Source organism: Hippocampus zosterae, chromosome 5, assembly GCF_025434085.1.
Source record: "Hippocampus zosterae strain Florida chromosome 5, ASM2543408v3, whole genome shotgun sequence".
In the NCBI taxonomy this organism is placed as follows: Eukaryota; Metazoa; Chordata; class Actinopteri; order Syngnathiformes; family Syngnathidae; genus Hippocampus; species Hippocampus zosterae.
Genome location: NC_067455.1, coordinates 3,142,994 through 3,155,507, shown reverse-complemented (window position 1 = coordinate 3,155,507; position 12,514 = coordinate 3,142,994). Strand labels below are relative to the sequence as shown.

The 12,514-nt window shown below is 50.4% G+C and overlaps 1 protein-coding gene and 1 long non-coding RNA gene across 4 annotated transcripts in view; one reads left to right on the top strand and one right to left on the bottom strand.

Annotated features, from left to right (window-relative positions):
- LOC127600700 (uncharacterized) overlaps positions 1-12,514 on the top strand; it is a 149,642-nt gene that overhangs the window by 120,830 nt on the left and 16,298 nt on the right. The window lies entirely within an intron of this gene.
- The window catches only part of cicb (capicua transcriptional repressor b), a 37,120-nt gene that overhangs the window by 16,287 nt on the left and 8,319 nt on the right, over positions 1-12,514 (bottom strand). For all 3 annotated transcript variants that reach the window (XR_007962356.1, XM_052064916.1, XM_052064918.1), the window contains exon 2: positions 8,560-12,254. Coding sequence is in view for 2 of the 3 variants with exons in the window: in XM_052064916.1 (XP_051920876.1) it covers positions 8,560-12,160 (3,601 nt within the window). In the remaining variant the exon portion in view is untranslated. The remainder of the gene's footprint in view (positions 1-8,559; positions 12,255-12,514) is intronic.

The following is a 12,514-nucleotide window of genomic DNA, read 5'->3' as shown; positions in this document are numbered from 1 at the left end:
GCCTTTGGAGTATATTTCATGTTTAAGATAATTTAATCAGCGTTGTAGATAACTAATCACAACCCCTCCAAAAACACTGTACAGAAAGCAGCACCTTTGCTCAGAAAAAACACGATGAAGGCAATGAGAGATTATTGATATCAATCTCGAAAACGAATACTTTTCAAACCATTGTGCACAGATGGACATTTCCAAAACAGACTGTGAAGCGTTCTGATGCAACATGCTTGCACAAGGGGTGGGAGAGGGGAAAAGAGGAGGCCGCTTGAAAGAGAAGGAAACGGCTGAAAAGGTCCATGAGTGGTGGGTAAAAATAGACAGAGAGTAATTTTCACCAGGGGAGGCATGGACGGGGGCAGGAGGAGAGAAAAGAAGAAAAGAAAAGAGAGAAAAACACAAGTTCTCGCAAACAGAGGAAGGCTCGTCGGCCGCACACAAAGGGGAAAAACATTCAAAAGTGTCGTGAGAACCGAACCTGGACATTGCGAACGATCGCTCGATGTGTTTCTCAAGCAAGATACATGAGTCATGCTGAGCTAGCACATTCAAATACAATACTGGGAGGGGTCTCCATTACGGTCAGCCCATCGAGAGCTTGAGATATGACCACAGATACTGGGCGAGACTCTGGCAGGTTGCCCTCACTCATGAATACACTTAACAACCTCAGCATCAAAGTGTGCACCTCCATTTTGTCATTAAGAGTCAGACTTTTTTAACTGAAGAAATGAAGTCTGATGGTTTTAAAGCATTGTTTCGCAACGTGTATAAACATCCAGTATTTGGTTGAAACCCAACCCGCTGATTAGATGCCCAAGAACACTTTAACTTGCATCAGGACAGGTAGAGAGGAAGGAGCAAAGAGAATGTTTTGTACATTAGTATTTACCAAAGTTTAAAGTATGACGCTTGGGCTATTTAGCATTTTGCGCATACGGCTAACTCAGTGAGCGGGTGACGCCACCGTTTGTCGCTATTTGTGTTAGCAGAGCCGAATAACTGCTTGTCGTCGCTTATTTACCATTACTTGTCAACTCGTGAATTGAGCTTGTAGAATTATTGTGAAAAAGTGATTGTACACTCAAAACTGTACAAAAATCATGTACAGCAGCACATCACGATTTCTCATTTGACATTGCCAATTTATTGGACGCCACTGTTAACAGTCAAAGTTTGAACATTAACACTGTGATAAAATGGCAAGTGGCTGCCATTTCTGCAATTTTCTGAAATTAAATAAACGTTTTTTTTTTTAAATGGGAATAACTAATAACTGAAACTTGTCTGCCAGTTGTAGAAAGGATTCCCGGAATAGGAGATGAAACTGCAGGGTTAAAAAGATATGTTAAGAAATAATCAAGTTATATTGGATTCTGCCAAATTTAGGGCGTTTTTTAAAAAAAATCAGATTTCCCCAAAAATGCCTTTTTTTCAACACAAAAGTTTAATTTGTGGCCATTCCAATCATAGTCATCATTTGTCATTTTTGCAAAATCCTGTCAATTTGCTACTTAAATATGAGACATTCCAAATTGCTTCAAAAACAACTCAATTAAAATGTACTACACATAAATAAAAATTGGACCAAAATACATTTTAATAAACCGACAAAAAAAAAAGAGTTCTTGAAAATTAAGTTCAAAACAACTGAACTGCATTTGTGCGCTGAGTCTCCCGCATTCCACTAGAGGTTGCCCACATACACATACAGTACTTCAATTTGAGAATCGCCGGCCGAGAGTGAAAAAATAAAACCCTCACCCCCATTCACCGAAGCCTTACGAACCCTCGTTGCGGCCGATGTGTGTCGAAGTTCCACTTATGCTTGGGTCCTTTTTGAAGAGACATCGCAAGCCCAATGTGTGTGTGTGTGTGTGTTTGTGCCACGTGCGCGAGTAACTTTTCCTCCCACTCGTCCGCTGGCCACGGTGCAGGCGAGGTGCCACCTTCCGTCGCCCTCCCATCCAAACTCGCTCTCACCTCAATTCGTCTTCAGCCCTCCCCGGCGCCTGCCGTTTACTCGCTCCAATTATAACTCGCATGCGGCAGTCCTTCGCAGTTACCGTGGCAACAGTGATCCACCACGTCACCTGAGGTCTCATCACCGGGACGTTTGCTTCCTATCGCGTTGAATCGGACATCGCTCGTCCGTCACCCGACTCGGGGCTACCTATCGTGATTTGTGGAACCCCCGCTGGCCCCCCCCCCAAAGAGAAAATTTTACCTTCGGTCCGGATAAGTTATGAGACTTCTTACTGAAATAGAGTGTGCTGGAATGTACAAATGAAATACCTGTATATCAGATATTAGACATACTGATGGGGGTGGAGGGTGGGGGGTTTCTTCGGCTGCCCTAAGCCATCCCCCCCTCATCTGTGGTGCACAGGCAATGCTCCAGTTTCGCCGTATGGGGGCACTACTTGCCTGCAGATACATGGCCAATGGGATATGTGCACCAGATAGTTGGACAGGCTATACACAGTAGAGCACCAAAAAATAAAAATAAAAAGATTCAATGACAAAGGGACGAAGAATTTCCAATTTTTGGGACGTGAGAATGGTGACTGAAAACTTTGCAAAGTCACCCGACTGTATATTCCAAACAGTTATGGATTCGTCTCTCAAATGACTTTTTTTGCGGGAAAGGTCCTTTTCGGAGTGGCAGGAAGCAGTGGCACGATATCCAGATGTGCTTGTTGCCATGGCCGGTGAGGATATACAAGGGCTTTAAAGCGTTACGTAAAAAGTGCGGGCCACGGGCGGGAGGAGGGAGTGAGCTGGGATGTTATTCCCGGGTATCCGTATCCGGGTAGACCAGGAGAGGAGAGGAGGGGGCGATGCCACTGCAGTGCGATGGAGTGAAGGGTTAAAAAGAAAAAACGGAGAGCTTTATTTTCCCCAACGATGTTGGTGAAAAGCGCACGCGTGTGACAGGTCGCGTGTGTGCGAGTGACACGGACAAGTTACAATTTTGGAAGAGCGGCAGTGTCGTGAAATAGTGAATTAGTCGTGAAGAGGCCATTTTGAACATCACCCCAGGGATAAAAGGTCACATTTACCATGGAGTAAGAAATGTCCTTCAAACCGGTATTTATTATTTGGTGTATGGTTGATCGTAAAACTGTTAGTGGTGAGCCGAAATTATGCAGCACAGTGTCGTTAGGCAGAAAATGCTTTTTTTTTAACATCATAAAAAGCCCTAGTATATACACTCTCACGCACACACACACACACACACACACACCAGTTGTAAGAGCTTAACTAATACTAAAAACAGACAAGTGTGTTGTGTACTCAAGACGACCAACATAGTACAACACACAATCAACACTCTCCTCCCTGAAACCAGAAATCTGCCGTAGTACCACGGCTGACTTGCGAGGGGCAGCGTGGTGCCACAGGGCAGAAAGAAGTTGCAGCAGCAGCAGTAGAAGCAGTGGCAGTAAAAGAAACTTAGCTGGTAACCCAAAATTACTGTTCCGTTTGTGCCTGTGCCCAAGTCTGTGTTGGCCATACATGTAAAAATTTGCTCTCGCAAATCCTGAGCCGGCTCACATACACGGATTAGAAAATGGATGGATGGACGTTAGTATGAGCTTTCGTCATTTTTAAGAAGTGGGATGAAAAAAATCACGGCTTGTGTTCAAACGGTGATTTTTCACACCAAAGGATCATCACTTGGGATCATCTTTCAGAGACATCTGAAAATGAATCTTTTATTGACTTTGATCGGAGGGCTGAGTTATCGGTATGTTTGTAACCTAATTATTGAGATTGTGGAGGAAAAAATCACTCTTAACACGCTCCATAGAGGATGATCACTTAAGACTTTTTTTGAGTGAATTACATCTTTGCTTACTTAACTAAAAAAAAAAATCACTTTGAACACCCCGCACACCTCAAGATAATCACTTTGGATAATCTTTCACAGATATCCAGTTATCGGGCCTCTGCTGAGCGTCAACCTTTGCTCAACACTCACTTGCTTCACGATGAGACTTGAATGAATTTTTAAAAAAGTTGTTCTTTAAATTTAGTGAACATTCATGACTGTAGGAGGAAAAAAAAAGATTTACACCAGCAGTGGGGAACCTCTCACATCAGGGGCCAGATCATATTTAAGAAAAAAAAAATGTCATCCGCGGGGCGTCGGTAGAGAATCGCACCCGTTTAACGTGTTCCCATGTGTGTTAAACACACACACGCATGTGAGCCCGTGTCATCTGATTACCCACAAATATGGGTAATTGTATTTACTGCCTCCATGTCTTGTCAGTATTTCATTAGCTGCCACTGAATTGTTTGCTTTGTTGCCATGGCAACAGACGTTTAGATGCTCACATGCACATTGAAGCCGGCACTCCGTGATTGACGCCCGGTTCCTCTCTCACACACACACACACACACGCACACACACACACACACACACCATAAAATAGGGTCTCATCCCTCACCTTGCTGCAAATTCTTTTTTAAATCAAGTTGGACGAAGACATTTACTTTTATGGGCCACATACACATATGACAGATGCTGCACAAATTATGCGGCGCTACAACGGCTTAGTCGACACATATTTAAAAAAAAAAAAGGTTCCGAGTAGTAAAGGAGTTATTTCGGCACAGCATTTGGATACATAAAGTGCAACGTGTTGGATTATGTTGCAAGGTCGAATCGAGAAGCGTATTCACGCGGACCTGCTGTTAGATTATTTTGACAAATGCCTGCAATTTAACCAGGATTTGGAGTAGCGCGCTGACAAATCACATGTACTGTATGTACTCCAACATGACACGAATCTCTAAAAATCCTTTTGTTGGGAGAAGCTTTGCGAGTGCAGCGAGTGGGTGTGTGCGAAGGAAAGCAAACCAAAAGGGAGGAAGAGTCCAAGGACGCGAGTGCCAGTAAAAACAGATCATGTCGTGTTTTGAAACAAGAACACAGTGAAAAGCCTGAAAAGATTAAAGTTCAGTACTATACCCTTTTTTTTTAAATATATATTTTTAATTAATTCAAAATATTTTGTCTTTTTTTGGTTTTTGGTTGGTCTTATTTTCCATTTCAGCCATTTTGTTCACTTTATTTTCAGTTCTTGCTAAAAACAACAGTGTGTGTGTGTGGGGGGGATGCAGAAATTTGACAGTAAATATTTTAGGCCTACTATAAAATTGTTGAAGATGTTATTTGATTTGATGGTAATGACAAAATATTGGGACTGAGTTATCATGCAGGCTTTGTTCCCGTGAAGCTCTCGTTGAGGACGTCCGCTAGTTAGCGTTAGTAGCGTTAGCACACCTACATGCCACACACTCTCACTAGCACTGCTTCTTCTCCTTCCATACGTACGCAGAGGCTTCACGTTGAGTTTCTAAGTCTATACTGAAAAAAAAAAAAGAAGAAAAAAACCCACCCACGTATGCGACGGCCGTTCAAAGCCCGCCAAAATAAACGCATATGCACACGGGCAAGCACGCATGATCCGGCACAAAGGGATGCTATTCATGCATTTGGCGTCCTTTCAGCCGCATGAAAGTGTCTGTGAGGCGGGAGCATACACTCAAAATGACAGCGCTCCCCTTCCCGTCCATTTTTCTGTCACAGTCGCGCGACTCTATACAGCCAGACGTGCATTCAACGCAGGACGCCCGAAGCGGCCGCTTGGAGCGAATGGTCCAAGGCGGATACGATGGACATGTGGGCATCGCATTTAGTAGAACGTCTTTACGAGTCACACGTGAAAGTAGAAGAAAACAAGACGGTATGCGGCATTTCCTCAAATCGTGTCCCCCCCCCCCATTTCAAATAGTTGCCACGCCCCAATTAATCTGCAATTGTACACCTGGAAAAAAAGAACACCACATCTGAAAGAAAAGTGGCCTCTCACGATCTGATTTGATCAGAAAAGTACTGAGTAGCAAAATTACGATTACAAAACAATTCCTGCTGTCATATTTTCTCAAATGATGACGTCCACTCAACCGCATGCCATGCCCTCATGAATCAACATCTTATCTTGTGATCGAAACACAGCACCTCAAAGAGAGTCCCCTCCTATTTTCATTCATTCATTCATTCATTCATTCATTCATCATCCGAGCCGCTCGATCCTCACTAGGGTCGCGGGGGGTGCTGGAGCCCATCCCAGCTGTCTTCCGGCAGTAGGCGGGGAACACCCTGAATCGGTTGCCAGCCAATCACAGGGCACACAGAGACGAACAACCATCCACGCTCACGCTCACAACTAGGGACAATTTAGAGTGTTCAATCAGCCTGCCACGCATGTTTTTGGAATGTGGGAGGAAACCGGAGCACCCGGAGAAAACCCACGCAGGCCCGGGGAGAACATGCAAACTCCACACAGGGAGGTCGGAGCTGGAATCGAACCCGGTACCTCTGCACTGTGAAGCCCACGTGCTAACCACTGGACTACCGGGCCGCCCCCCTCCTATTTTACTTTTGTTTTTTGTTTTTTCCAGGTGCCAGGAGGATTGACAGCATGTCACGGTCCGACGTCAACACCACGACACACGCAAAACAGACACGGCGCAACAGAAGTCCTGGTGTACGAATCATAAAATGCTGCCCCCCTGTGCTCCCTTTTTTTCCGCCTCTCTCACCAATCAAAAGACCATTTTTCCGACCATCTTTCTGCGTCTGCGTCCGCCTATAATGACTTCAAATCATGTCATGTTGTGAAAGCGAATGCGGGGAACACGTCGCATCCTCGCAAACACAACAACGTCTATTCTCTTGCCCCTCTTTCACTTCCAAACACGTCGAGATGCAAGACTATTTTGCTAAATCACTATTGAAGCTTTCAGGCACACGTCAAACTCAAAAGCACTGAAAATGGGTTTGAAATATGATTTCTTTTTTCTTTTCTTTTCCAGATAATACAAGTTTTTGTTTTTTTTTATTTCACCAAATCCCTTCCTTAGAATAAACCGAACAAGAGTGTTTGTATCTGGTGTTCAATAATTCCCTTGACTTGTGATTTCAAGTTCTCTTTCTCATCACAAAGATACGTAACAACAACGAAAGGCACTTATGTTGACGTCGATGAGGGGAAAATACATTTCCATGAGTTTCCTCTAACGGAAGCCATACCTGCAACGGGGCCTACGATGAAAAGGACTTTGACGCCTCCAGCTTTAAAGTGTGTGTGTGTGTGTGTGTGTGTGTGTGAACGAAAAGCGCTGTCATTAATTTGTGCTGTTTTAGCGAAGCGCGCTGAATATTGGGACATGAGCTGTGCAATATTAGATCCGTGTTGACGAATCGCAGGTGCTTGGCCAGCGTGACTCACAAGAAGGACGAGCAGATGGGATGACAACGTGTCGGGCTAAGTGGACATTCTTTCGCTTGGGCGTCACGCGGCTCGTGCCACCTTTGCGCTTCTATACTGTCGGAGATGGGTCAAAGTGGTGCGAACGGGAAATGAATGTTTCTCTCAATGATGTGCGTGACTGGAGATAGTGGTAAATTTATAATTGGCTAGTATTTTAGAAAAATACATTGCGGTGATTGTTGCAACAAACATTGTAGCGGTCAAAGGCCGAATGTTTTGATATTTTGAGGTGAGCGAATAGTCATATTTTTCATATCTAGTTGACGGATCGGAAAATGGACGGACGGATGGATGGATACTATTCTGAGTGAAAATTCCCACAAAAACCCTATGGCTTTTTTTGCATTTTCCCCTCACTGTATGATTCTTTTTTTGTGCCAGCTTGCGACCATTTTGGTGAACACAATTCATGCCACTGAATCCTAAAGATCAAAAAAGGAATCAGCTCGTCACGAGTAAGTAACATGCCAAACAGTCTTACAAAATGGCTCATCGTCAAAATATGAGTTCCCTAAAAACAGGAATATTTTCACGTGACATGGATTTGACTTTTGCAAATTGTTCATCATTTTTCTTTGTCCATCCATCCATCCATCTTCTACCGCTTATCCGGGGCCAGGTCGCGGGGGCAACAGCTTTAGCAGGGAAGCCCAGACTTCCCTCTCCCTAGCTACTTCTTCCAGCTCTCCCCGGGGGATCCCGAGGCGTTCCCAGGCCAGCTGGGTGACATAGTCTCTCCAGCGTGTCCTGGGTCTTCCTCGGGGTCTCCTCCCGGTGGGACATGCCCGGAACACCTCACCAGGGAGGCGTTCAGGAGGCATCCGAATCAGATGCCCAAGCCACCTCATCTGGATCCTCGACTCTGAGCCCCTCCCGGATGACCGAGCTTCTCACCTTATCTCTAAGGGAGAGCCCGGACACCCTGCGGAGAAAACTCATTTCGGCCGCTTGTATCCGGGATCTCGTTCTTTCGGTCACGACCCATAGCTCGTGACCATTTTTCTTTGTGTTTAACAAAATTACTCAGTCATAAAAGATAGGGGAGCATTTGCAACAAACCTTTTCTAGCTTATTTTTTTTCTCCATTTCATTATTTTCTGAATCCATTCCTGATCAATTTCACACAATATGCGCATTGCAACTGCACCGCTGCAAAATCCTTCTCCGACGTCCCTCACCTCGCGCGAACCGAAACAAATGCAAGCGTTCTCACCTGTGCCGGGGCGTCCCATGATGATGTCCTTTCGTGGCGCGGGGTGATGGCACTCCACGGGCAGGATCAGGGGCAGCAGTGCCGTCGGGGAAGGGTGGCAGGGGACGGGCTGCTGCAACTCTCCTTCAAAGCCCCGGGCCCCCCCTCGTTCCCCGGAGCCGTTCGCGACCGTTGCGCCGACGGTGACGGAGAGGGCCTGCGGCGGGGCGGCGGGAGGGACGTCCGATGCGGGCAGGGAGGACGGCGAAGGGGACACTAGCAGCAAAGTTTGGGCCGGACTTCGCAAAAGGACGGTACCGTTGGGAACCGGGGCCGCAGCGGCGTTGATGGGCACGGGAACCTGGAGGCCGGGAATCGGTTGGGGTGCGAAGGTGGTGATGTTGTTGTCTTTAGATAACGGAGGTTGGACCCCCCCGCAGTCTTTTTCACCTCTTTTCCCTAAGGGACACTCGATGAATTTTGTCAGCGGGACGTCAGGGTTCCTCACAATGATGGGGGAGTCCCGCAGGTTCTGCTGGGACACGGGGACTACGCGACGAGGCCCTCCGTCGGGGGTCAGAGGGGACGGAGGCGCCGGGGACATGAGCAGAGGCGGAGGCGAGGCGGCAGCGGCGGCGGCGGAGGAGGACGGCGGCCTGCCGGAGGAGGGCGGGGTGGCGCCCCTCGCCCTGGAAAAGGCCGGCGTGTGGGAATGTGCCGCCGGCGTCTGCGGGGACAGCACTCGGAAAGAGTTGTGGAGCTCGCTCTGCTCCGGCTCCGTCTTGGGCGTGTAATTGTGGTGGTGCGGGGGGGGAAGCGGCGCGGGGGCCGCGTCCGGCTTTCGTTTACTGGGGCTCATGGGCACCGTAAACGTCAGGTTGCTGTGGAACGTCGGCTGGATGCCCGAAGCGTGTCTCTCTCGTTCGCCCCCCGCCGGGACGGTCGCCTTGCCGCCCCCTCCTCCCCCCGCGCCGCTCGGCTGCCTGTGCCGCCGGTGTTGAAGGACCGGGGAGGCGGTGACGGGGGAAAAGTTGGCCGGCCTGAATCCGAACAGCGGGGAGGGCGAGGGGGAGGGGGCGGGGGAGAAGGGCGATTGGTTGGAGACGGGCGAAAAGGACGGCGTGCCGGAGCGCGAGCTTCCCAGCGACACCAGCATGGTGGCCGCCTCGCACTCGTCAAAGTCGAAGCGCGCCGACAGGTCGTGGGGGAGGACGGAGGGGAGGAGCAGGCGGGGTCTGGAGTCTCCTCCCCTGCTACTGTTCTCGCTGCTCTCCCTCGACGTGTCGTCCCATTCAAACTCGCTGCCGGCTCTGCCCCGCAGGTCGGACGGCGTCACCGTCCCCGAGCTGCCGCCGCCGCCCCCCCCGGCGGCCTCCATCTCCTTGGTCCTCATGGACAGGTGTCGGGAGCAATAGCCGCGACGCTGCGACTCCTTCATGCAGCCCTCCCTGGAGCACAGCCGCCTCCATTGCTTGCCGTTGAACTTTTTGCGGATGCCGTTCTGGGTGCACACCACGTCCCCCTTCTTGTACTTCTGGGCCAAGGAGAGCGGCGTCCTGGAGCGGGAGGAGGTAGAGGAAGCGCCCCCGGCGGACGAGGGGGTCGTCGTGGTCTGGCTGGGGTCCATCTTGGTTGGAGGTAGATTCGGCGCGGCGTTGTTCATTTCGGAACTGGGTAAGGCAGGGGAAGGAGGTGGCTGGGGGCTGGCCAGGGTGGAGAAATGAGGGGGGGCCGAAGCCCTCGCCGCCGAGAGGTTTGGTGAGCACGGGCGTAAGCTACTGGATTTGGAAATGATATTTCGATGCTGTGAATTTGTCTGGGGGGCGGCGGACACGTGAAGACGAGATACCTCGACGTCTTCCTCTGGGATGTGGACTTGTTTCGGTCTTTCTCCGTCCGAGTAGACGGCGGCGGACCCCCGACTCGGAGGGACGGTGGAGGGATGCGCAGGCGGATGTACCTTTCCGTAGGGGTGCCCCGCGGCGAGCCTTTGATGAGACAAGCCGTGGCTCAGCCTGGCCCCCCCTCCCAGTACGCCCATTCCACTACTCAACTGACAAACCTCCCTCTCCACCTCCATCTCCTCCCTCCACTCCCTTTCTTCTCTTTCCCTGTCGCGCTCTCTGTCCCGCATTCCGCCGCCCTCCAAATGCGGGACATCCCAGGGAGGGGTGAGCAGTCTCAGACTCTGCCGGGAAACCCACACGGTCTGGGCTTGACTTGGATCTCCCTCCCGACGGGCGGCGCCGCCGACCGAGGCGTCTCCGTCTTCACTCAGAACCACCCGGTAGGGGAACGAGACACCCGGGTGAGGGTCCACCTGAGATACGACCCCCTCCCTGTACGACAGAGGACCCCCGTCCTCTCCGCCAAATGGCACACACACTTTGGTACGAACCGCAACGGGCGACATGCCCGGCGGGGGTGCGTCCAAAACTAATTGGACGACGCTCCCGGATTCCGATCCTGTCATCGTGGTTCCGCCGTCAAAAGGATATTTCAGAATCGCGTTCTTTCCTTGCAGCTGGACTTCGACCGCCGCCCCGCTTACCTCCCTCACCACGCCGGGTCTGAACACCAGCGACGCGGGGCGGGGGTCTCTCCCCTCGAACCCACGCCGGCCCGCGACACCGCTCTCCGCGGGGCTTCTCATCTGGCGAGCCAAGACTCTCTGGTTTTTCAAACCTTTGGCGAGTGCTTCGGCAAGAACGCCCGTATCGCCGAGCCCCTTGGGCGGCGAGTTCGGAAAGGGGGGCGGGGTCTTTCGGTCGCGCGGTCCGTTTGCCGCCGTCACGTCGAGATCGGCGGAGGGAGAGCGTATTGAGTTGGGGGCCCCCTCCCGTTCGTTCTCCCACACCTGGGACTCTTTTTCTCGGGGGGGTACTCTCCCGAGACCCCCGCTGTCTTCGGTGGGCTTACTGATCACATGTTGAAGCGATGACTGATTACCTGAGCGCGCATTGCTTCTGCTATTTAAACTGCAATTGGCCACGCCCATTATATTTTTGGTGGCGTTTACTCCGGCGTCTGTTTTCGTATCGTTGCAGTTCGTCAGCCGATCGATAGTCAGATTGACACTGTCGCCGATTTTGCTGTTGCTATTGCATGAAGTGCTGCCGCCCGTGACTGCGGGGCCGGAGGTAGGAAGGGCTGTGGGGGGAGTGGCGTGGTTGGCAAAGTGCTCGTAAGTGTATTTTTTTTTGGGAACGCGAGCCTTGAACGTGGCCGTTTTTCTGCTCGACACAGAAGTTGGTTGGTTGTGGTTGGCGGCGAGGGGCGGCGGCGCGGCCGCGCTTTTCGAGGTAGGGGATGCTACGGAGTCGGCGGACGCGCTTTGGCACGCCGTCACATCTTTTGCCGTCTTTGCCGTGTCCTCATCGCCCGACTCGGCCGGCGGGTTCCTCGGCCCGGTTGGCTCGCCCTTCGTGGGGTCGCCTTCCACGGGCGGACCCTGTTTGGAGAAAGTGCTGGTTGTGCTCTGCGGGGTTTTGCCGAGGGCCTCCCGCTTAATTCCTTTGGGGTCTCTCTCTTGAGGGGGCTTGGCGCCCGTTCTCCTTCGCCCCCCTCCTCGGCCTCGGAATGACGAAGGCGATCGGCCCCGCTGTCTCTTGAACGGACTCATTTCTTCTTCGATACGGATTTGCGCCGCGTTCCTCTTCGCTCTCGCCGTCTCCTTTAAGGCACTTCTGTCTTGGCGTCTTCTCCGTATCGCACGGCTAGAAGGAAAGAGAGACACGCGCCGTCATTTACGGTCAGAATGCACACATGCAGTTTTCTACTGCGGATCCTGTTCAGGATATCGGGGAAGGTGTTGAATTACTCAGTAGGGCGAGAGGCAAAGAATACCCTGGATTGGTCACCGGTTGTTTACAGAGCAAAATTCACTCATAGACAATTGGGCGTCGTCTTCAATTAAGCACATGCGCCAGGGGTTTTCCAGAGGGAATATAAATATATTATATAATAAATATAAATA